Source organism: Sebastes umbrosus, chromosome 3 (assembly GCF_015220745.1).
Source record: "Sebastes umbrosus isolate fSebUmb1 chromosome 3, fSebUmb1.pri, whole genome shotgun sequence".
Classification (NCBI taxonomy): domain Eukaryota; kingdom Metazoa; phylum Chordata; class Actinopteri; order Perciformes; family Sebastidae; genus Sebastes; species Sebastes umbrosus.
The window spans coordinates 21273951-21295207 of record NC_051271.1 but is presented as its reverse complement, the minus strand read 5'-3'; the positions used below and the strand labels follow the sequence as shown (position 1 = coordinate 21295207).

At 37.4% G+C, this 21257-nt stretch overlaps 2 protein-coding genes across 2 annotated transcripts; both read left to right on the top strand.

Moving 5' to 3' along the window:
- The first annotated feature begins 1149 nt into the window (after window positions 1-1149).
- On the top strand, window positions 1150-9424 carry lap3 (leucine aminopeptidase 3). Its single transcript, XM_037765194.1, has 14 exons — window positions 1150-1387; window positions 2225-2340; window positions 2705-2759; window positions 3296-3401; window positions 3536-3695; window positions 3812-3976; window positions 5042-5200; window positions 5296-5420; window positions 5642-5730; window positions 6013-6115; window positions 7370-7449; window positions 7560-7669; window positions 8461-8688; window positions 9174-9424. Exons 1-13 carry the CDS (start codon window positions 1289-1291, stop codon window positions 8645-8647), a joined length of 1554 nt encoding a protein of 517 aa, XP_037621122.1. The 5' UTR covers window positions 1150-1288; the 3' UTR covers window positions 8648-8688; window positions 9174-9424.
- A 2393-nt stretch (window positions 9425-11817) lies between these two features.
- med28 (mediator complex subunit 28) lies at window positions 11818-15150 on the top strand. Its single transcript, XM_037765195.1, has 4 exons — window positions 11818-12048; window positions 14101-14167; window positions 14267-14379; window positions 14521-15150. The coding sequence occupies exons 1-4, from the start codon at window positions 11821-11823 to the stop codon at window positions 14722-14724; spliced, it is 612 nt and encodes a 203-aa protein (XP_037621123.1). The 5' UTR covers window positions 11818-11820; the 3' UTR covers window positions 14725-15150.
- The last annotated feature ends 6107 nt before the right edge of the window (window positions 15151-21257 follow it).

Sequence of the window (21257 nt, the reverse complement as noted above, 5' to 3'; positions counted from 1 at the left end):
TTTGTCTCTTGGAATTGAATTAATTGTCTTGGTAAATATTTTGCAAATTAATTATAACTATTAGGTGTAAATTATGTGACATGTTGAATCTGAGTTTGACAGAATGCATGCAACACATACGGTTACTTCCTTTTTTCAGACTTTCTGTGGGCTCTAACTTGTAAAACACATTCATTAAATTTGCTGTTGCGGAGTTAGATTATTAAGTATTAATTCATTAAGTAGCAATACCACAGTGTAGAAATACTCTGTTAGCCTACAAGTAAAAATCATGCAGTCAAAGTAAAAATACATACAGTAGGTATCAGCATCAAACTATAAGTAGGCCTACTTATTATGCAGAATGGTCCATTTCAGAATAATGTATATCATATTCATGATGGCTATTATATTTATTGATGCATTAATGTATACATAATTTTAATGTTGCTGCTGGTGAAGGAGAAGTTGATTTTAATGTAACGTTTTTTTTAAAGTTTTAATTACTTATATAGCCTACTGCTGGGAAGCTCGTTAATTTACCCCTGAGAATCAATAAATCATATCTTAATCTATAATAACACATTAGAATTTATATAATATATAATAATTGATTATATTTTTATTATTAATGTGATTCTAATGTTGTTAGATAGGATAAATGTAGTGGAGTAAAAAGTAGCCTACAATAGTTCCCTCTGAAATGTTGTGGAGTAGAAGTATACATTTAAAGAAAATGGAATTATAAATTAAAGTTAAAAGGTCAAAGGTCAACTTTATTATCCCACAAGGGCAAATTCATATGGTCATATACACGTCTCATAAAAACAACATAAAAACCTCACACACTTCCCAGGGTCCTGCGCACAGCGCAGTCTCATGCACATCCCCCCCCTCCAACGCACACACACACCAGCAGAACATCCAGTACAATACCGCCGGTACAAAAACAAATACACCATCCACAATATAAAATATAAACTCTATGCAAAGTTTATATTTTATATTGTGGAGTATATTGTTAAGTACCTCAAAATTGTACTTACGTTCAGTCTTTGAGTAAATGTACTTAGTTTCTTTCCACCACTGGTTAACTGATGGTTTATGTCACTAGTTCTGGTTTTATGTTTTGTAGCTGCAGCTCCTCGCTGCTGCTACCACGTGGCGACAAAGCTCCATTCTGTCTCGTTTTGGTGACGTATGAAAACCGCGACGCTGTCAGGTCGACCCATTCCCTGTTTTCCACATGTAAGCGACCTCTAAATCTCTGAGATTACAGTTTGTTTCGGGGTTTTTATATGTACAACAGATGACAATGCTTCTTCTGAGGAGAACCGTGCAGACGGCGGTGCGGACTAAATACTGCAGGTCGTTTTCTGCGTCACAGACTCACCTGAACCAGAGAAAGGTAAGAAGCTGTTATATACATCAACACCAGCTGACAGGTAGTCTGTTACATCAGTTTTCTGTATTTGTTTTTGAGAGCATCCATGTGTTTGTGTGTGTTTATCTTTGAGTGTCAACAACTGTGACAACTTATTTCCATTCATCAGCCTCTTAAAGTCTTTTATTAGCTTCAAATATGGATGTATTTCACTTATTATTCTTTTTTCTGAATAACCAGGGCTGTTTGATACTGAAGGCAAGGCAGCTTTATTTATATAGCACATTTCAAACACATACATAGGCAAATAATAGTAATATGACATGTAATAAAAAACAATAAGCAATAAAAACTAGAATGAAATCAATTAAGAGAATAAAATACAATGAATTAAAAAACAATTGGTACTACCAGCTGACTGCTTCCTAAAGATTTATTTGATGTGAAGTGTTGCATCCAAGATTTATGTGGGGTAATGTGTGTAATGTGGGTTCACCTAGAAAAAAAACAAGTTACAAAATGCAATTTTATCAGACTTGTGAAGGTGTCAAATATGATATCTCATTGCAGAACAGTAACACAACTAGTCAGTGTAATCTGTGAGGTTTGAGGTGAAACTGGCAGAAACTGCGATCTTACAACAGCCTCATAACCAATAAATAAAATAGATGAAATGCTCACATCAATTGGATCGCCTTAATAACACGCATAGAGGGGTTACAAGCACAATAGCTCATTTTGCTTATAAAGACCAGAGTTATTGATATGTTAATGGACAGAGAGATAGACCAGTTAGATATTATATTATAGATGGCTTCGTGGGACTGATGGGGTTCCTACTGTGTTCCTGTGTGTCTGCAGGGTCTGGTGCTGGGAGTGTTTGAGAAGGAAGGAGAGGAGGGCGACCTTCATCTGACAAAAGCAGCCGCAGGTTTTGACCAAACTCTGTCTGGGAAACTCTCTGAACTGCTGAAAATGTGAGTCTGTGACATCTGTGAGCTGCCAGTAATACGCCTTGTCATTGTGATGATAGCAATAAACACTCAGTTTAGGAGGTACTCCTAGCAAAAACAAATGCAGTCTAATACAACGCTCCTGCAATAAATCCTCCCTTCATGGAAGTCATGATCAGTTTTTGTTAAAACCGTTTTAGAGAGTTGTTGATTCAACTCTAGGCTAACGTTGTAATATTTAGTTTACCCTCTTTGATAAAAAAATTGGATGGACGTGTAAACAAGACAAAAACATGCAGTACTGGTGCATTCCTAATGGATATCACACTGACACTGTGTCTCTGACTAATTTGTTGGTTCTAAACTGGTTTTGTTTTGTTCCCTCCAGCTCTGGACCGGCTCTCAAGAAGGGCAAAAGCAGAATATTTTATGGAATCCACAAGGTAACAAGGAGTGACATTAGAAGGGCCAAAAACCAAAGAAATTCTTAGTGAACTTATACGATTTTGTCGACTAATCAATATCTATTATGTGTCATAAGTTGCTGCAGCAATTTTTGGGTTGATACCATTTGTTGCACAGATTTGGTGCTAAATTTAACCCTTTTTGACCACTCAAGAATTGATAGAAATTAACAATAATCCCTCCAAAATACAACATTAATCGACAGATCTGTAAAACTGAGTCAAGAATCACACAAACGCACCACTTTAAATCTTGTGTTTTCCAGAGATGTGCTCATAAGTTTTTGGAAATGAGTCATTCAGCATGAAAAAAACATAAAACGACTAATCGACTGAAGAAATCTTAGAGAATGGGTTTGTCTTAATCTAATGTCTAGGGCTGCTCCCTCTTAGTTGACTGAGACCAAAATGACCGATTAACCGACTACGAGGGGGCAGCCCTAGACATTAGATTAAGACAAACCCGGTCTCTTGACAACATCGGAGTAATTGAATCTTCCTTGTGTCCTCTTCAGGACTTCCCATGTGTAGCAGTAGTCGGGCTGGGTAAGGCCAGCGCAGATGTGTGTGGGTTAGAGAACTGGAACACCGGCAAGGAGAACATCAGACAGGCAGTGTCAGGTAAGACACTCGTCTCTGCTCGTCTTAGTGCTGGCTACATTTCATGTAATGTAATGGACAATAAGGTCTTCCTATCTTATCTTACTGGAGTTAGTAGCTTGCTGATAACTGTGTATCTGTCTGTGTGTGTTCAGCTGGCTGTCGTGTGCTTCAGGACCTGGAGGTGAACCACGTGGAGGTGGACGGCTGCGGTGACACCCAGTCGGCAGCAGAAGGCGCCGCTCTGGGTTTGTTCCAGTATGACCAGCTCAAATCCAAGAAGAAGACCAAAGTAACCACACAGCTTCATGGCAGGTAGACTAACAGATGAGCTGCAGCACAAAGCTGCTACTACAGATGTATGCAGCATCATGCTAATATATATATATATATATATATGTATATACATGTCTGTGTGTATTTGTTCTCAGTGCTGACTCGGTCGGTTGGCAGAAAGGAGTCATGTATGCAGAAGGCCAAAACCTGGCCCGGTTCCTCATGGAAGCTCCGGCCAATCAAATCACTCCTACTGCTTTTGCCAACACCATCGAAGAGAAATTAGCGCCGCATGCTGAACGAGTCACAATACATAAGAGGTTTGTGCATCATTCATCATTCTGTCCCAATTATGACTCAGAAAAAAACAACAAAGCATTCAACAAAGACATGTTGTGAAATACAGTATTTAGATTTGTCACATTTTGGGACTCATAATTGAACTGCTTCTGATAGTGTTGCCAGATGTTGTGGGAAACGTTTTTGCTTGGTGTGAAGTTAAATATTGAACTGGATCATTTTGGTATGTGTTTTTATATTTTGGCTTAAATGTATACTCTGTAATGTCATCAGAAAACATTTTAGATCTACAGTATTCTGAAAGCTTTGAGCATTTATTGGGCCGGAAAACTGTCAATCTAGAGGTGAAACAATTAGTAGATTAACTGATTAGAAATCATTTTTCAAGCTGAAACGTCAAATATCCTCTAGTTCCAGCGTTTCAGTTTTGAGGATTTGCTGAATTTGAATGTCTTTGTTTTGTCGGATAAAACAAGCAATTTAAAGATGCTGCCTTCAGATCTAGGAGACGGTGATGGGCCTTTTTTTCTTTATATTATAAAGACCAAATGATTGTAAACCGGAAAACAAATGGATTCATTATATAAACAACTCTTGTTAACAGTTAAATCTAAATATTCTATCACTTAAAGTTAGGGCTGCAACTAATGATTATTTTCATCGTTGATTAATCTATCAATTATTTTTCTTGATTAATCTGATAGTTATTTGTTTGGTCTATAAAATGTCAATCAGTGTTTCCAAAAGCCCAAGATGACTTCCTCAAATGTCTGGTTTTATCCACATCTCAAAGATATTCAGTTTACTGTCATAGAGGAGTAAAGAAACCAGAAAAAATATTCACATTTAAGAAGCTGGAATCAGAGAATTGCGACTTTTTTTGTCTTAAAAAATGACTCAAACCAATTAATTGATTATCAAAATAGTTGGAAATTAATTTAATTTAATAGTTGAGAACTAATTGATTAATTGTTGCAGCTCTACTTAAAATAGTAGGTCTGGTATGATTATTGATCCTCCTTTGTGCTCTGAAGAGCAAGTGAAGGAAGAGCGTTCTTTGTCTAATAGTTGATGTGATTGTGTAGATCTCAGGCTTGGATCGAGGAGCAGCAGATGGGAGCGTTTCTCAGCGTGACTCGAGGCTCAGAGGAGCCGCCTGTCTTCCTGGAGCTGCATTACAACGGTGCTCCTGACAGCCAGCAGGCCCCGCTGCTCTTAGTGGGCAAGGGCATCACCTTTGACAGGTAAACCATAATAATACACATTCTCAGCCCATTACCTTATTACATAAAAGCATTACATTAACGCTGTTTTGTCCCCTCCCTCTGTTTGCCGGTAGTGGTGGTATTTCTCTGAAGCCGTCTTCCTCTATGGATGCAATGAGAGCTGATATGGGAGGAGCTGCCACCGTGTGTGCGTCTATCGTCACAGCAGCAGCTCTGAAACTGCCGATCAACATTATTGGTGAGCTTTTTCGGAAATATGGAACTTCCAACATAATTTTTCTATCATATATTACAAATTAGTAGTCTTTATAAATATCCAGTCCATAAAAAAAAAAAAAGTGTTGACTTTTTTTTAATGTTTTTATAACTTTGAATCACTGTTCATGTACTTATTATTGACAAATAGAAAAATGTAATTTGAAAACAAATCTCTTAACCTGTCTGGTTACAACAAATCAGGTCTGGCTCCCCTGTGTGAGAACATGCCCAGTGGAAAAGCTACTAAACCAGGTGATGTTGTCACGGCCAAAAATGGAAAAACAATCCAGGTGGGTTACGTGAGTGTGATGTGTTTGCACTTAGATGTAAATTGTTAATTTATTATTAATGTCATTCTTTTTATTATTATGTTTTATTTATTTTTTTACTAATTCTCTTAATTTATATTATTCTTAATAGCCTCTGTTTTTAATATAACTTGTATATTTTAGCATCTACTGTGCTCTATAAGTTCTTCTTCTTCTTCTTCTTCTTCTTCTTCTTCTTCTTCTCCTTCTCCTTCTCCTTCTCATATGTGTACAGATGATGAACAGGTTTATTCTTCTGTCCAGGTTGATAATACAGATGCAGAGGGCCGACTGGTTCTCGCTGACGCTCTGTGTTACGGACACACCTTCAACCCCAGAGCCATCGTCAATGTTGCTACGCTAACAGGTGGGATTTTTCAATGGATTTATTTACACACTGATATTGGTGACAAAAAACAACTGATGTTTTTTTTTTTTTTATCTTTACATCAAATTAACATCATGTTATGAGACTGGTTTTAAAATTCAACTTGACTTTAGTTTGGTATGATTCAAAGAAACTCTGGTTGCTGTCAGTTGACTTTTAGATGGGGACCAAACAATCAGACTGAGACCACCTGAAAAGCTGGTTCTCAAGGAAGAAACTGTCAAGAAAGTGATCTGTTTAATGATGTAAAATCAGTCTATATCTAATCATGGAAACACGTGAGGAAGTGACTTCAGGAATTTCCCCAGATAAATCAGAAAGTAAGGAGGAGTTTAAACAGAGGTGTGTGAGGGAACATTCACTCGTCTAGGTCAAGCTGCATATTGGCGGTGGGGGAAACAATTCATGCAGCATAGTATCGCAATATTTTGCGTGTCAATATTGTATCGATACACAGACGTCAAGTATCCAACTTTTATTATATAAACTATTAACCTCTTAACAATCCGGCTGCTTTGTCTGTCTTTCAGGGGTTGTAGCGGGCTCAGTCTTAAAGCTAGTGTGAAGATACTGGTATCATATGAAACTAAAATACAGAAAAACTAAAAACCTAAGGAATCCATTGGTATCATTGTCTGTCATGTTGGCTTGTCAGGAAGAATACTAAATAACACTCCAAAGTTGTGCCAAATTTTGGCGGGGAAAAACTGGAATGGCCATTTTCAAAAGGGTCCCTTGACCTCTGACCTCAAGATATGTGAATGAAAACTCTGAGATGAACAGAGGGAAAACTATTTTATTAAATAAAACAGATGTTTATAAACTTTATAATCTGCAGTTGAAAAAAGGTAATAAATCGCAATATATCTTATCGCAATACTCAGCATATCACAAACTGTTTCAAATAAGATGACGAGTGTCGTGATGATATCATATCGCGGGGCCTCTGGTGTTTCCCACCCCCAGTGCATATACAGTAGTATAACCACAACATCCCCAGTTCAAATCTCGCTGGGGGCTTTTGTTGCATGGCATGTTTTTTCATGTTTACAGCTTTTGGTTTGTTTGTAATAATAAGTCATTGTGTGAACATGAAATGGACCAGAACTAGAGGATTAGAGTTGTTATGGACCGACTGAACTGAACTACAGGTGTGAGAGCCACCTTAGGCTGATAGAAAGATTTGCAAATGTAATTGGTAAATATTAAAATGTGACTTCTTTTGTCTCCAAGGTGCGATGGATGTAGCTCTTGGCTCAGCAGCAACTGGAGTGTTTACAAACTCTGACTGGCTCTGGGAGCAGCTGCACAAGGTACCGTGAACGCACAATAAACACACTGACATCATCTCAGTCCATCAACTCCTGTGTTGACTAATGGTGTGTGTGTGTGTGTGTGTGTGTGTGTGTGTGTGTGTGTGTAGGCTAGTGTTGTGACAGGTGACAGAGTGTGGCGGATGCCTCTGTTCCAGCACTACACCAGACAGGTGACTGACAGCCAGCTGGCTGACCTCAACAACATCGGCAACAGCCGGTACGTATCTCACTACACTCAGTGGGCGCCTGCAGCTCCTTCTTCAGACATCAGAGCAGTGCAGGCATAGATATAAATGTTTTATATCTATGAGTGCAGGTTCTTCATACGTGGATAACCGAGTTATCCAGATTACAGAGTTGACGATTTAACACGAGTCTGATTTTTCCTCAAAACTATATACATGTCACCTATTTTATTGTATTTTTTTATTTTGTCCTTTTTTATTGTTATTTTATTAATCACTTCTTTTATTTAAGTTTTATAATTGTATTCTATTTTATTGTTATTTTATTAATCACTTATTGTATTGTATTTAAGTTTTATAATTGAATTAAATTTGATTGTTATTCTATTAATCTAGTTTTTACTTCACATTGTTTTTACTACTATTACTGTTATTATAGCTTTTAATTTTATTTCATTACATTTTTATCGTTTCATTGTCTCGCGTGCATTGGTCTCAAATTATCACATTGTCATGTTATTGCTGAATTGTTTTCTCTTTTCTGTTGTTTTCACGATCCACACTTGTTCTGTCTTATTTTTGGTTTGTCAGTCATCTGTGAAGCACTTTGAACTGCACCTACCTGTATGAAAGGGGCTATACAAACAAAGTTAGATTGACTGATTGATTGAAATTAGTGGGATGAGAATAAACAGGATTATTTTAGCCTGATAAGAGCAGGTTAACCTGAACTAGTTAAGCCACATGTGAAGAACAGGACCCATGAGTATCCTGCTTATCATGGCTTTATTTAACTGAATCTGACTGTTGATTTCCTTTCTAGTTCTGGCGGTGCATGCACAGCAGCTGCATTCCTGAGAGAGTTTGTTACAGTTCCTCATTGGGCCCATCTGGACATCGCAGGTGTGATGAGTAACAAAGATGAAGTTCCCTACCTGAGAAAAGGCATGTCTGGAAGACCAACGCGTACGCTGGTGGAGTTTGTTGCTGGACTGGCCCACACTGGCTGAGAGATTAACACAAATATCACATTGGAAACAAGACTCTGACTGTGAGCTTCTTCTTCTATGATGTTTGACAATTTAAAAGATGATTTTGCAAGTCAAGAAAGTTGCAGTTTATTGTAAAACTGTTGAAGTATAAGAATGTGAAAACATGTAATAAGTCGCGTAAGTGACGTCTCTCTCTGAAGCCGCGATGTCTGTGTGTTTCATGCTGGGATGTACTCACACGAGCAACGGGTCTCGCTCGTTCTTTCGTTTCCCGGCTGATAAAAAGACCAGGAGTCGCTGGATAAAACACATCAGGTAAGATAACGTTTCATCTGTGTGTGGAACATATTCAAGTTAGCTAGCTAGTGTTGGTGACGTATATTGTGTGAGGATTACGCACTTACGACAAACTTTGACTTTCTTGCCTTTCAAAACTATCTTTTAAATTGACAAACATCCTATGTGTGATTCATGGCGCAATTCAAATGGGATCAAAAAAATATGTCTTGTCGTTGACTACTTTACTTATTTTTTCCAAATTAAGGTTCCATGGGGTCCACCGGCAGGGGGCGGACTTCACCTCTATATCATCCATGGAAGAGCGCTGAAAATGGCTGTATTTTTGTAAACCAATCGGACGACTTTGATGTTTACACACAGCTAATGCATCAATGTAAGAGGCCACTCAATGTAATGCAGGCTCAGTGTCTCCCCACTGAAGCGCTGTAGTTACTGCATAGCTGACATCATTTGTATGTTGTATAAAATAAACTCTAGAATTAATTATGTGTGTGACACATTTGTTATCTCTGTGGTTATCTCTATTTCTGCTGTCGACACAACATGGATGCACACTACTTGGTCAAAAGTATGTGGACACCAAAACCCTTAATGTGCTGCTGTAACTCTTTAAAAGGTTTACCACCAGATTTAGGAACCTGGCTGCAGGGATTTACTCCCATTCAGCCACAAAAGCATCTGTAGCAGTCACACATTTTCTGGGGATTGTGTCTTCATTCTCTTTCGTGAAACGTATTTTTTTCCACATTAATTTTGGCTGACTCCTGAGATAATTAGCAAATGATTCATATCACCTGTTGTGCAGGATGTGGTGCGTGGCTCCTGAGTGATAGTTGGGAGCAGCTGGGTGCATTTTCCCCTTTGGCCAATCAGGGTGTGACGACGCCCTTCTTCAAGGCATAAAAGAGGTAGAAAATGGGACACCTGGGGCATTCTGAACTTCCTAAAGACCAGTGCAGACATCAAGCTCACACCTCGTACATATTATATTGATGGTCGTTAGGGGAAATAGGGTTGTCTGCCACTGGGAAGTTGCTAAAAGCCAGATTACTTACTATAAGGAAAACCTTGTTACCATTGTGGAAACATTAGCCAAGCACCTACAGGCTTTATTATGTTCATTTGTGCACACCAGCATTTTTTTATACGCTACAATTTTGGGGAAAACTGTTAAAAGTGGAAAATGGGAAACCAAAATAATATTCAAGTTAAATTATTAATTAAATTATTAATATTGTATTATTATTGAAGACCCTAATTTGTTATAATTAAAGAGACTTTTGTTTATTAAATTTGAAGAGGCATTTGTTAATAAAAAAATTAAGGGGGCATCTTTCTCATAATTTCTTCCAAATACGTTTTTGTTTTTGTATTTTGATGTGGCTGGGAAGGTCAGGCTTTTACCTTGGGCTGAAGGCTGGAGAATCAGTACCGCCACACATTAGTGAGGTTGAAGGCTGTTATTCGGAGTTCATCCCGCAGGCCAGTCAAGTTCTTCCACATCAAACTTTGAAACCCATTTCTTTATGGACCTCTCATTGTGCGAGAGGGCATTGTCATGTGGAAAACAGGGAAGTCTCCTCCACAAACTGTTGCCACAAAGTTGGAAGCATCACTATCATCTAAAACCTTTTTCTCTTGTGACTCCTTAAAACAAGGCTGCTTGTGTCCCTGCATGAGTTGAGAGGAGTTCATTCAACCAAAGGGTTTTTTTCCTTTTTAAATTGATTCAGATGAATGATTTGTAAAAGCCTAAAGCCGTGAAAGTATCCACTATATATCACGAGTATATGCTCTTAGTTTGTTAATGACAGTGATTTATGAATGAGTCTTCTTGATGTGTGTGTGTGTGTGTGTGTGTACGCGCTTCTCTCATGACTATCGAATATACTTGTTTAACAGATGGGTGTTTATGGGATGCACTGTTGTCAAGTACTTTGCTAAACTATCTCTCTGTTTTTCTTTACTATGTCTAACATTCTTGATAGAGACATACAAACTGTGTACATTACATTACTGTAATTATTTTCTGTAATATGCTGCCTGGAGAATGCCACGTTTCAAGTCCCTGGAGGGTTGTTAGACAAAAAAAAATGCAAGATTAATAAGAATGCAAGTATTCTGAGTATTTCCTTAATCAATAATACTTTATTGAGAAGTGCGATCTATTAAGTGTTTAAAGGGACTGTTTGTAAGAATCAGAAATGCTTGTTAACAGCGACACCTGTGATCGTTAAGTCAACGAAAGTCAACGTCGGGCTTGCGCTTGTGCTCGCTCTACATAGACATGAACGAGCATCGCTCAAAACAGTGAGGCGACACATGTCAGCTAAAACCACAATATCACTCTATATTTCAGCTGCTTGGCAGTAATGTTGGCTGACCAGACGAAGGTCTCTCCATGAATCACTGCTGATCCTAGTGCTGGCTTTTCGTGCCTCAGCCTCCCGACCGCGGCCGGAGAGAATAGGGGAGACACCGGCACCCGGTCGGAGACGATAACTTTTCTGGCTGCAGAGCCCCGTCAATTCACAAGACACGGAAAACCTCTGTTGGTCTGGAGGAGCTGCAGCATTTATTTCTGCACAAACGTCCACTGTACATTCACCAGATATTCTCAGAGCTACTAAGTCTTCTGCAGTGTGTAGTGTGCGCGCATGCACGTGTGGAGCGAAATAGCGAAGAATGGTATAAATAAGAAATAAATAAGAATATTTCTTGAAAAGTACAGTATAAATGCACTATAAATGATAGATTATTGCACAGTTGAGTTATTGCACAGATTATTATACATATACATTTGTCTGTCCTGGCCTCCAGGTTGGGAACTACTGATGACTCTTACCTGAAACCAACAAAAACATGAAAATCAGCCCCAGACCATCAGACACATGAGAGCTGGTTTTGTCCACAGGCTTCATCCTCTCTCTGCGCATGTGCAGACCGGTCGACAGATCAAGATGTCGTCGTCACTGAGCGGGATGTTCTCCGGCCAGCAGCCGCCCGGTGCTCATCCCGGCGGGGCTCCCGGTGGACCGGGCCAGCCGGGCTTCCCCGGTACCGCTACCAGACCCCCGGGGAACAACACGCTGGTGGATGAGCTGGAGGCTTCCTTCGAGGTAGGAGACCAGCTTCCGGTAGCGGAGTGTGCTAGCTGTTGCTAAGATACGTTAGCTGCTAGGTGATGTTTAACGTTAACTCACTGCTGTTGCTAAGATACTGCAGCATCACATGAGAGGGCTATGAAAGAAACACATCTGATCTTACCACGTCTTTACTGAGTAAATCATGCTTAGATTACTCTACAATATAATACTAGATAATGCTAAAGTAAATGAGCTAATGCTACTTTCAGGCTGACTCTCTTCACATCTTCAGGCATCCTAACCTGACTCCAGCTCTACAGCCTCCTCTATCAACACTAAACATCCTAAACACAAACAATAGCAACTAGCTACACACCATCACAATAACCTAGCTAGTTTGGTTTCCCTTTACTCTGGGTGCTGCAGCCAAGACTACATCTCTTTAATCTCACACTTAATTAGATAGATAGATAGATGGATGGATAGATGGATGGATGGATGGATGGAGAGATGGATGGAGAGATGGATGGATAGATAGATAGATAGATAGATAGATAGATAGATGGATAGATGAATGGATGTAGATGGATGGATGGATGGATGGATGGATGGAGAGATGGATGGAGAGATGGATGGATAGATAGATAGATAGATAGATAGATAGATAGATGGATAGATGAATGGATGTAGATGGATGGATGGATGGATGGATGGATGGATGGATGGATGGATGGATAGATAGATAGATAGATAGATAGATAGATAGATGGATGTAGAGATAGATAGATAGATAGATAGATGGATAGATAGATAGATAGATAGATAGATAGATAGATAGATGTAGAGATGGATAGATAGATGGAGAGATAGATAGATAGATAGATGGATGGATGTAGAGATGGATAGATAGATAGATAGATAGATAGATAGATAGATGGATGGATGTAGAGATGGATAGATAGATAGATGGAGAGATGGATAGATAGATGAATGGATGGATGGATGTAGATAGATGGATGGATGGATAGATAGATAGATAGATGGATGGATGTAGAGATGGATAGATAGATAGATGGAGAGATGGATAGATAGATAGATAGATAGATAGATAGATGGATGGATGTAGAGATGGATAGATAGATAGATGGAGAGATGGATAGATAGATAGATAGATGGATGGATGGATGTAGAGAGAGAGAGATAGATGGATGTAGAGATAGATAGATAGATAGATAGATAGATAGATGGATGGATGGATGTAGAGATAGATAGATAGATAGATGGATGGATGGATGTAGAGATAGATAGATAGATGGATGGATGGATGGATGGATGGATGGATGTAGAGATAGATAGATGGATAGATGGATAGATAGATAGTAACATTATTGATCCCGAGGGAAATTCAAGTTTCCAGCATTACAGTTCTATAGTGCAAAACATGTTAGTAAAAAGGCAGTAAAAAAGTTAGTAGTACAAAGTACAAAAAAATATACCAGATATAAAAATACAAGGAGATGAGGAAAATGGTTAAAACTGAATATAGTGCAGGGTACCAACTGTGATGCAGGACTATTAAAAAAGTGAATATAGGGCAGAAGAGACTGTTAAAATGAGTATAGTGCAGGGTAACTCCAGTAGCTTAGTCTATGAAAGTGCACTATGTGCATTATTATCTGTCCTGCAGACCGTCCTCCTTGTGTGCGGATTTCAGTTTACATTTGATTCGCTTGTATAATATTTTATTCTCTTGTACTTGTCCAGCTGATTTTCAGATAGTGGCAACATGAAACTGAAAGCTGCTCTTGACCACAGCGATTTCGGCTGCTGTATGTTTCTATGCCCAATTACATAGGTTAGAAAGCTGGTACAGTATCAGTCAAGATGAAACAGATTTTCATGGCAAAACATCACTTGACACAGCCTCTCCTTCAGGACCTGCTAGTTGTCATCCTTATGCATCAAGTCATGGACTAGAGGGCTACAAAACCACCTGAACTCAACCCCTAAAGAGCCGGATGTTGAGCCACTCATTTAGAAAAAGGCAAATTTACTCATGTTGTCATCTGTGCATTTATTCTTCAGGCGTGTTTTGCATCCTTGGTAAGCCAAGACTACGTTAATGGAACTGATCAGGAGGAGATACGAACCGGTGAGTGAAGCCTTTAATATATTATTTGTTGTTGTTGTTTATGGTAGTTTTGGTTTATCGCTGTATATCAATGTTAATCTATTTGTCTGTTGATTGCAGGTGTTGACCAGTGCATACAGAAGTTCCTGGACGTGGCTCGACAGACAGAGTGCTTCTTCTTACAGAAAAGGCTTCAGTTATCTGTGCAGAAACCAGAGCAGGTGGTGAAAGAGGTAAACTATATACTGATACTTGCATTCTTATTTATCTCTTAGACCTGAATCTGTGATATGCTGTCAGTGTTTATTTATTTCCCCTCCATTTGTTAATGTGCCTTCTCTCTTCTCACCTACATTTTTTTCTTCTCACTTCAGGATGTGTCAGAGTTACGTAATGAGCTACAGAGGAAAGAATTGCTGGTTCAGAAACACTTGTCCAAACTGCACCACTGGCAACAAGTGCTGGAGGATGTGAGCGTTCAGCACCGCAAACCCTCAGACCTCCCTCCTCCTGGACCACTGGCCTTTCTGGAGCAGGCCTCTGCCAGTCTGCCCCCTGCCCCTTTAAAACCAAATTAACACTGTAAAAGGCACAGCCACATTAGTCTTCTGTTGAATGAAATTGTTCCACACCCACATTGTTATCTTGAACTGTGACCTGCAAGTTACAGAAACGCAGGCTGGTATTCATCAATCATACAGTCTTGATTGGAAATGAACGGGAGATGGAGCGAATATTTTCCAGGACAGAAGTGTAATGTGGCCGATCCTAAACACACGAAAGAAGAGTATACACACCACGCACGTACGTCATGTGATGCGCGCTGTCAAGTGTCAACCTCTGAGAAAACAGAAGAGCAGTTTGTTGTCACTGCAGCTGTGGGGACATCACAACATAGATTCATAGTTTTATTTCAACTTTTTTTTCAGTATTTTGATTTATGTAAATATTTATGTTAACTTTTTTACAGTAAAAATAAAATTTCTGAGTATTTTGACTCTGAAGTCTTAATTATGTTTTTCTTGTTGTATTACAGTGCATCATTTTTGAGTTTGAAAACAGAATTTAAAGGGACATTTCACCCATTTTACACATATAAGTTTACTAGTCATGGAGACTAACTACTCGACTCAGTCATTCCCAAAGACAGGAGATTTCATTAGGATTGCCAAATAAATTTGCAGAATTTCTTCCATAATCTTTTATTTAATATTTATATCTGCAGTACACCTTTGAGCCGCATGATTGTTGATATTGTTCTGATAATTGTAGCCTACTTATATAACATTTCATCTACTATGAAAGGCTAGCGTACATTCAGTTTGTTTTACTGATGAGAGGGGGAAAAAACGGGAGCCTGTTAACTCTACCTAAATGCATTTATTTGATCTCATTTTTAAAGTATTTAACATATATTTTCAATAGCACCTGTATAAAACAAAGTTGTGATTTATCAAACGTATATCTCTTCAAAATGGCTTCAATGTATACTATTCAACATAATATACATTGATGCAAAAATGCTCAGGCACGTTCATTTACGCACAAATTCACTCTTCTCACGATTCATGGATATAAGGCCTGTTGTGAATTGGGTCGCGATGGTTTGTCATTTTTAAAAAGTGGATCCCAGGAAGAAAGATTGGGAAACACTGAACTACATACAGAGTTGTATAATGTCTTTTGTGTCTCTGGAAGGGTTTTGTTAGGTCTGAAAAAATAAACCCTGATGGTGTTACAAACTGGGAGCCTGTTGCCGAGAGGAGCAATGGGAATTGTGGGATCCAGCATTCTTGGAGCGTTACTCATACTCGGGACTAAAAGTCAAGATCCCGGCTTCTGCTGCGTCAATTCTGACCAGTCTGTCTCTCACAAGTCTCCAAACTTTATGTAAATGCAAATGATTGGAGTCCTCCTTTCATCATCAAAGCTTGTCCCATATGGGAGCGAGGAGCTATAGGAACTATGACACATCAAATATTCACACATTTATATTAAATATGAAAGTTGAGTCATGTCATTATGGGTGAAACAAAACATGCTGACAGTTAATATTCCTTGTGACTTCTGTATGAAACCATGACGGAGGAATGACAGCCTGTTGTCTCTAATGCATGCAGTGTCTTCACACCACAACAGACTTGTTCTCCGCAGCTTCACAGCTATCGCCCGTCCACCGACAGTACAGGCAGACACAAACCTTCACAGATGGGCTTCTCGCAGAACGGGCCTGTGCACCTTGACATCAATAAACAGGGGAACCATGGATAGATTATTGAATTTGCAGAACTCTAAATGGGCTTTTCTTCTGTTTATATATTCTCATATTGAGATAATGTCTACGTAAGTGAATCAGCTGGACATAGTTGTGAAAACTTGTGTCATGAATCCAGGTTGAATATTTGCCTTATGGAAGCCCATATCTGTCAGGAAAAAAAAATAATTGATGAAATGTTTTTTAAAAATATAAATACTCATAATAACTTAAATGTATTAGACACTAAGTCATGAGATAAGTCAAATTCACCAGATATCAATATTTTCAGTTACTGAGTCAAACTTATTAGACACTAAGTCATAACTATGAAACATAAAGTAAGAATTATGACAAACTGAAGAAAAGTTATGAGATTGTAAGTCAAAATTGTGAGATATACTGTATATCAATGTTTTGAGATATTCAAATTAAGAGAAATTCAATAAAAATTATGAGAACATGATCATTCTTCCTGGCATCATGAGGGTTATGAGATGCAAAATCAAAACTGTGAGGTACTAAGTCAACATTGTGAGATAATAAATCAAATTTGACTGAGCCAAGAAGACTTTTCTGTATACTTGTCAGTAAGAGCCAAGTATACTGTACTTATGTATACTTTTTTAAGTATATCTGAAGTACATAAATAGTAAACTGAACGTATACTGTTACTTTAAGTTTAAAAGAGGTATACTAATAATAGCATACTTGAATAAACTTCTTTTTGGTAAGGGTGTGCAGGCATTACCTTTTTCTTTACTAGAATATTCTAATATAGATTATACCAGAGAAATATGGCAGAGTGAATTGTGCCAACCGACCTCGTAGACCAGGGGTCAGAAACCTTAACTATCAAAAGAGCCATTTTAGGCAAAAAAAAATAAAAAAATCTGCAAAACATTTGAGCATTGTGATGAAGGTAACACAGTTTATAGTCTAAGTATATAGTATATAAGTCTAATGCAGTGAGGGCCAAAGAGCAGATGTATTACAGAGTATTAAGGCCACATTGAGGGAAAAAACATCTGAGATTTACAGAATAAAGTCATAACATTACGAGAAAAAAGTCGTAATATTACGAGAATAAAGTCATAACTTAACGAGAAAAAAAGTCGTAATATTACGAGAATAAAGTAATAAATTAAAGAGAAAAAAGGTTGTAATGTTACGAGAATAAAGTCATAACTTTACAAGAATAAAGTCATAACTTTACGAGAAAAAGTCTTAATATTACGAGAATAAAGTCATAACTTAACGAGAAAAAAAGTCGTAATATTACGAGAATAAAGTAATAAATTAAAGAGAAAAAAGGTTGTAATGTTACGAGAATAAAGTCATAACTTTACAAGAATAAAGTCATAACTTTACGAGAAAAAGTCTTAATATTACGAGAATAAAGTCATAACTTAACGAGAAAAAAAGTCGTAATATTACGAGAATCAAGTCATAACTTAACGAGAAAAAAAGTCGTAATATTACGAGAATAAAGTAATAAATTAAAGAGAAAAAAGGTTGTAATGTTACGAGAATAAAGTCATAACTTTACAAGAATAAAGTCATAACTTTACGAGAAAAAGTCTTAATATTACGAGAATAAAGTCATAACTTTACGAGAAAAAAGTCGTAATATTACGAGAAAAAAAAGTTGTAATATTACGAGAATAAAGTCGTAATTTAAGGAGAAAAAAAATCGTAATAGTACGAGAATAAAGTCATAACTTAAGGAGAAAAAAAGTCGTAATATTACGAGAATAAAGTAATAAATTAAAGAGAAAAAAAGTCGTAATATCAATAGAGAATAAAGTCATAACTTTACGAGAAAAAAAGTCGTAATATTACGAGAATAAAGTCATAACTTTACGAGAAAAAAAGAAAATAAGACATAAAATACTACTACTTTGTTCTCATAAAATGACGTCTTTTTCTCATAAACTTATGACTTTATTTTCATAATATTATGACTTTGTTCTCATAAACTTATGACTTTATTTTCATAATATTATGACTTTGTTCTCATAAACTTATGGCTTTATTTTCATAATATTATGACTTTGTTCTCATAAACTTATGACTTTATTTTCATAATATTATGACTTTGTTCTCATAAACTTATGACTTTATTTTCATAATATTATGACTTTATTCTCGAAGTCTCAGATTTCTTTTTTTCCCTCATTGTGGCCCTGATACTCCATAAACCTACAACAATGATAAATAAAAATGAAAATGTAAATAAAAAACAGTTATTCATTTCCATTTTTATAAATCCACAGGGAGCCACTGGAGAGGAATTAAAGAGCTGCATGTGACTCCAGAGCCGTAGGTTGCTGACCCCTGTAGTAGACCTTTTGATTTCCAGATATCTGACTTGTTATTATAAAACGTGAGTAAGTATATGTGATATTATTGTTTATTGAAAACATAAGTGTATATATGTGATATTATTATGAGCAGTCTGGGTGGGTCTTCCACAGCTAGAAGTATATATATATATATATATGATATTATTATTGTCTGGGTGAGTCTTCCACAGCTAGAAGTGTATATATATATGATATTATATTATAGTAAGGAGTCTGGGTGAGTCTTCCACAGCTAGAAGTGTATATATACAGATGTAGGCAAAATTGTTGGTACCCTTCCGTTAAAGAAAGAAAAACCCACAATAGTCACTGAAATAACTTGAAACTGACAAAAGTAATAATAAATAAAAAATTACTGAAAATTAACTAATGAAAATCAGACATTGTTTTTGAATTGTGGTTCAACAGAATCATTTTAAAAAACAAACTAATGAAACTGGCCTGGACAAAAATGATGGTACCCCTAGAAAAGATGTAAAATAATGTGACCATAGGGACATGTTAAACTAAGGTGTGTCCTGTAAATAGCATCACAGGTATCTTCAAACTTGTAATCAGTCAGTCTGCCTATTTAAAGGGTGAAAAGTAGTCACTGTGCTGTTTGGTATCATGGCGTGTACCACACTGAACATGGACCACAGAAAGCTAAGGAGAGAGTTGTCTCAGGAGATCAGAAAGAACATTATAGACCTTCATGTTAAAGGTAAAGGCTATAAGACCATCTCCAAGCAGCCTGATGTTCCTGTGACTACAGCTGCACATATTATTCAGAAGTTTAAGGTCCATGGGACTGTAGCCAACCTCCCTGGACGTGGCCGCAAGAGGAAAATTGATGACATATTGAAGAGACGGATAATACGAATGGTAACCAAAGAGCCCAGAACAACTTCCAAAGAGATTAGAGGTGAACTCCAAGGTCAAGGTACATCAGTGTCAGATTGCACCATCCGTCGCTGTTTGAGCCAAAGTGGACTTAATGGAAGACGACCGAGGAGGACACCAAATCATAAAAAAGCGAGACTGGAATTTTCCAAAATGCATATTGACAAGCCACAAAGCTTCTGGGAGAATGTCCTTTGGACAGATGAGACAAAACTGGAGCTTTTTGGCAAGTCACATCAACTCTATGTTCACAGACGCAAAAATGAAGCATCCAAAGAAAAGAACACTGTACCTAATGTGAAACATGGAGGAGGCTCGGTTATGTTATGGGGCTGCTTTGTTGCATCTGGCACAGGGTGTCTTGAATCTGTGCAGGGTGCAATGAAATCTCAAGACTATCAAGGCATTCTGGAGCGAAATGTGCTGCCCAGTGTCAGAAAGCTTGGTCTCAGTTGCAGGTCATGGGTCCTCCAACAGGATAATGACCCAAAACACAGATAAAAACACCCAAGAATGGCTAAGAACAAAACATTGGACTATTCTGTAGTGGCCTTCTATGAGCCCTGATCTAAATCCTATTGAACATCTGTGGAAGGAGCTGAAACATGCAGTCTGGAGAAGGCACCCTTCAAACCTGAGACAGCTGGAGTAGTTTGCTCACGAGGAGTGGGCCAACATACCTGTCGACAGGTGCAGAAGTCTCATTGAGAGTTACAGAAATCACTTGTTTGCAGTGATTGCCTCAAAAGGTTGTGCAACAAAATATTAAGTTAAGGGTACCATCATTTTTGTCTAGGCCAGTTTCATTAGTTTGTTTTTTTAAATGATTCTGCTGAACCATAATTCAAAAACAATGTCTGATTTTCATTAGTTCATTTTCAGTGAATTTTTATTTATTATTACTTTTGTCAGTTTCAAGTTATTTCAGTGACCATTGTGGGTTTTTCTTTCTTTAACGGAAGGGTACCAACAATTTTGCCTACGTCTGTATATATATATATATATGATATTATTATTGTCTGGGTGAGTCTTCCACAGCTAGAAGTGTATATATATACATGATATTATTATTATTATAGTGAGTCTGGGTGAGTCTTCCACAGCCAGAAGTGTGTATATATATATGATATTATTATTATTATAGTGAGTCTTCCACAGCTAGAAGTGTATATATACAGTATATATGATATTATTATTATTATAGTGAGTCTGGGTGAGTCTTCCACAGCTAGAAGTGTATATATATATATATATATATATATATATGATATTATTATTGTCTGGGTGAGTCTTCCACAGCTAGAAGTGTATATATATACATGATATTATTATTATTATAGTGAGTCTGGGTGAGTCTTCCACAGCCAGAAGTGTGTATATATATATGATATTATTATTATTATTATAGTGAGTCTTCCACAGTTAGAAGTGTGTATCCTGTATAAATATGATATTATTATTATTATAGTGAGTCTGGGTGAGTCTTCCACAGCTAGAAGTGTATATATATATATATATATATATATATATATATATATGATATTATTATTATTATAGTGAGTCTGGGTGAGTCTTCCACAGCCAGAAGTGTGTATATATATATGATATT

Excerpts from the sequence above, each read along its gene's own strand:
- lap3 (XM_037765194.1), top strand. The coding sequence starts at position 1,289 with ATGACAATGCTTCTTCTGAGGAGAACCGTGCAGACGGCGGTGCGGACT. Across the intron at positions 3,696-3,811 it reads ACCACACAGCTTCATGGCAG|TGCTGACTCGGTCGGTTGGC; the intron begins GTAGACTAACAG and ends ATTTGTTCTCAG. Across the intron at positions 7,450-7,559 it reads TCTGGGAGCAGCTGCACAAG|GCTAGTGTTGTGACAGGTGA; the intron begins GTACCGTGAACG and ends GTGTGTGTGTAG.
- med28 (XM_037765195.1), top strand. The coding sequence starts at position 11,821 with ATGAGAGCTGGTTTTGTCCACAGGCTTCATCCTCTCTCTGCGCATGTG. Across the intron at positions 12,049-14,100 it reads AGCTGGAGGCTTCCTTCGAG|GCGTGTTTTGCATCCTTGGT; the intron begins GTAGGAGACCAG and ends TTTATTCTTCAG. Across the intron at positions 14,168-14,266 it reads TCAGGAGGAGATACGAACCG|GTGTTGACCAGTGCATACAG; the intron begins GTGAGTGAAGCC and ends TGTTGATTGCAG.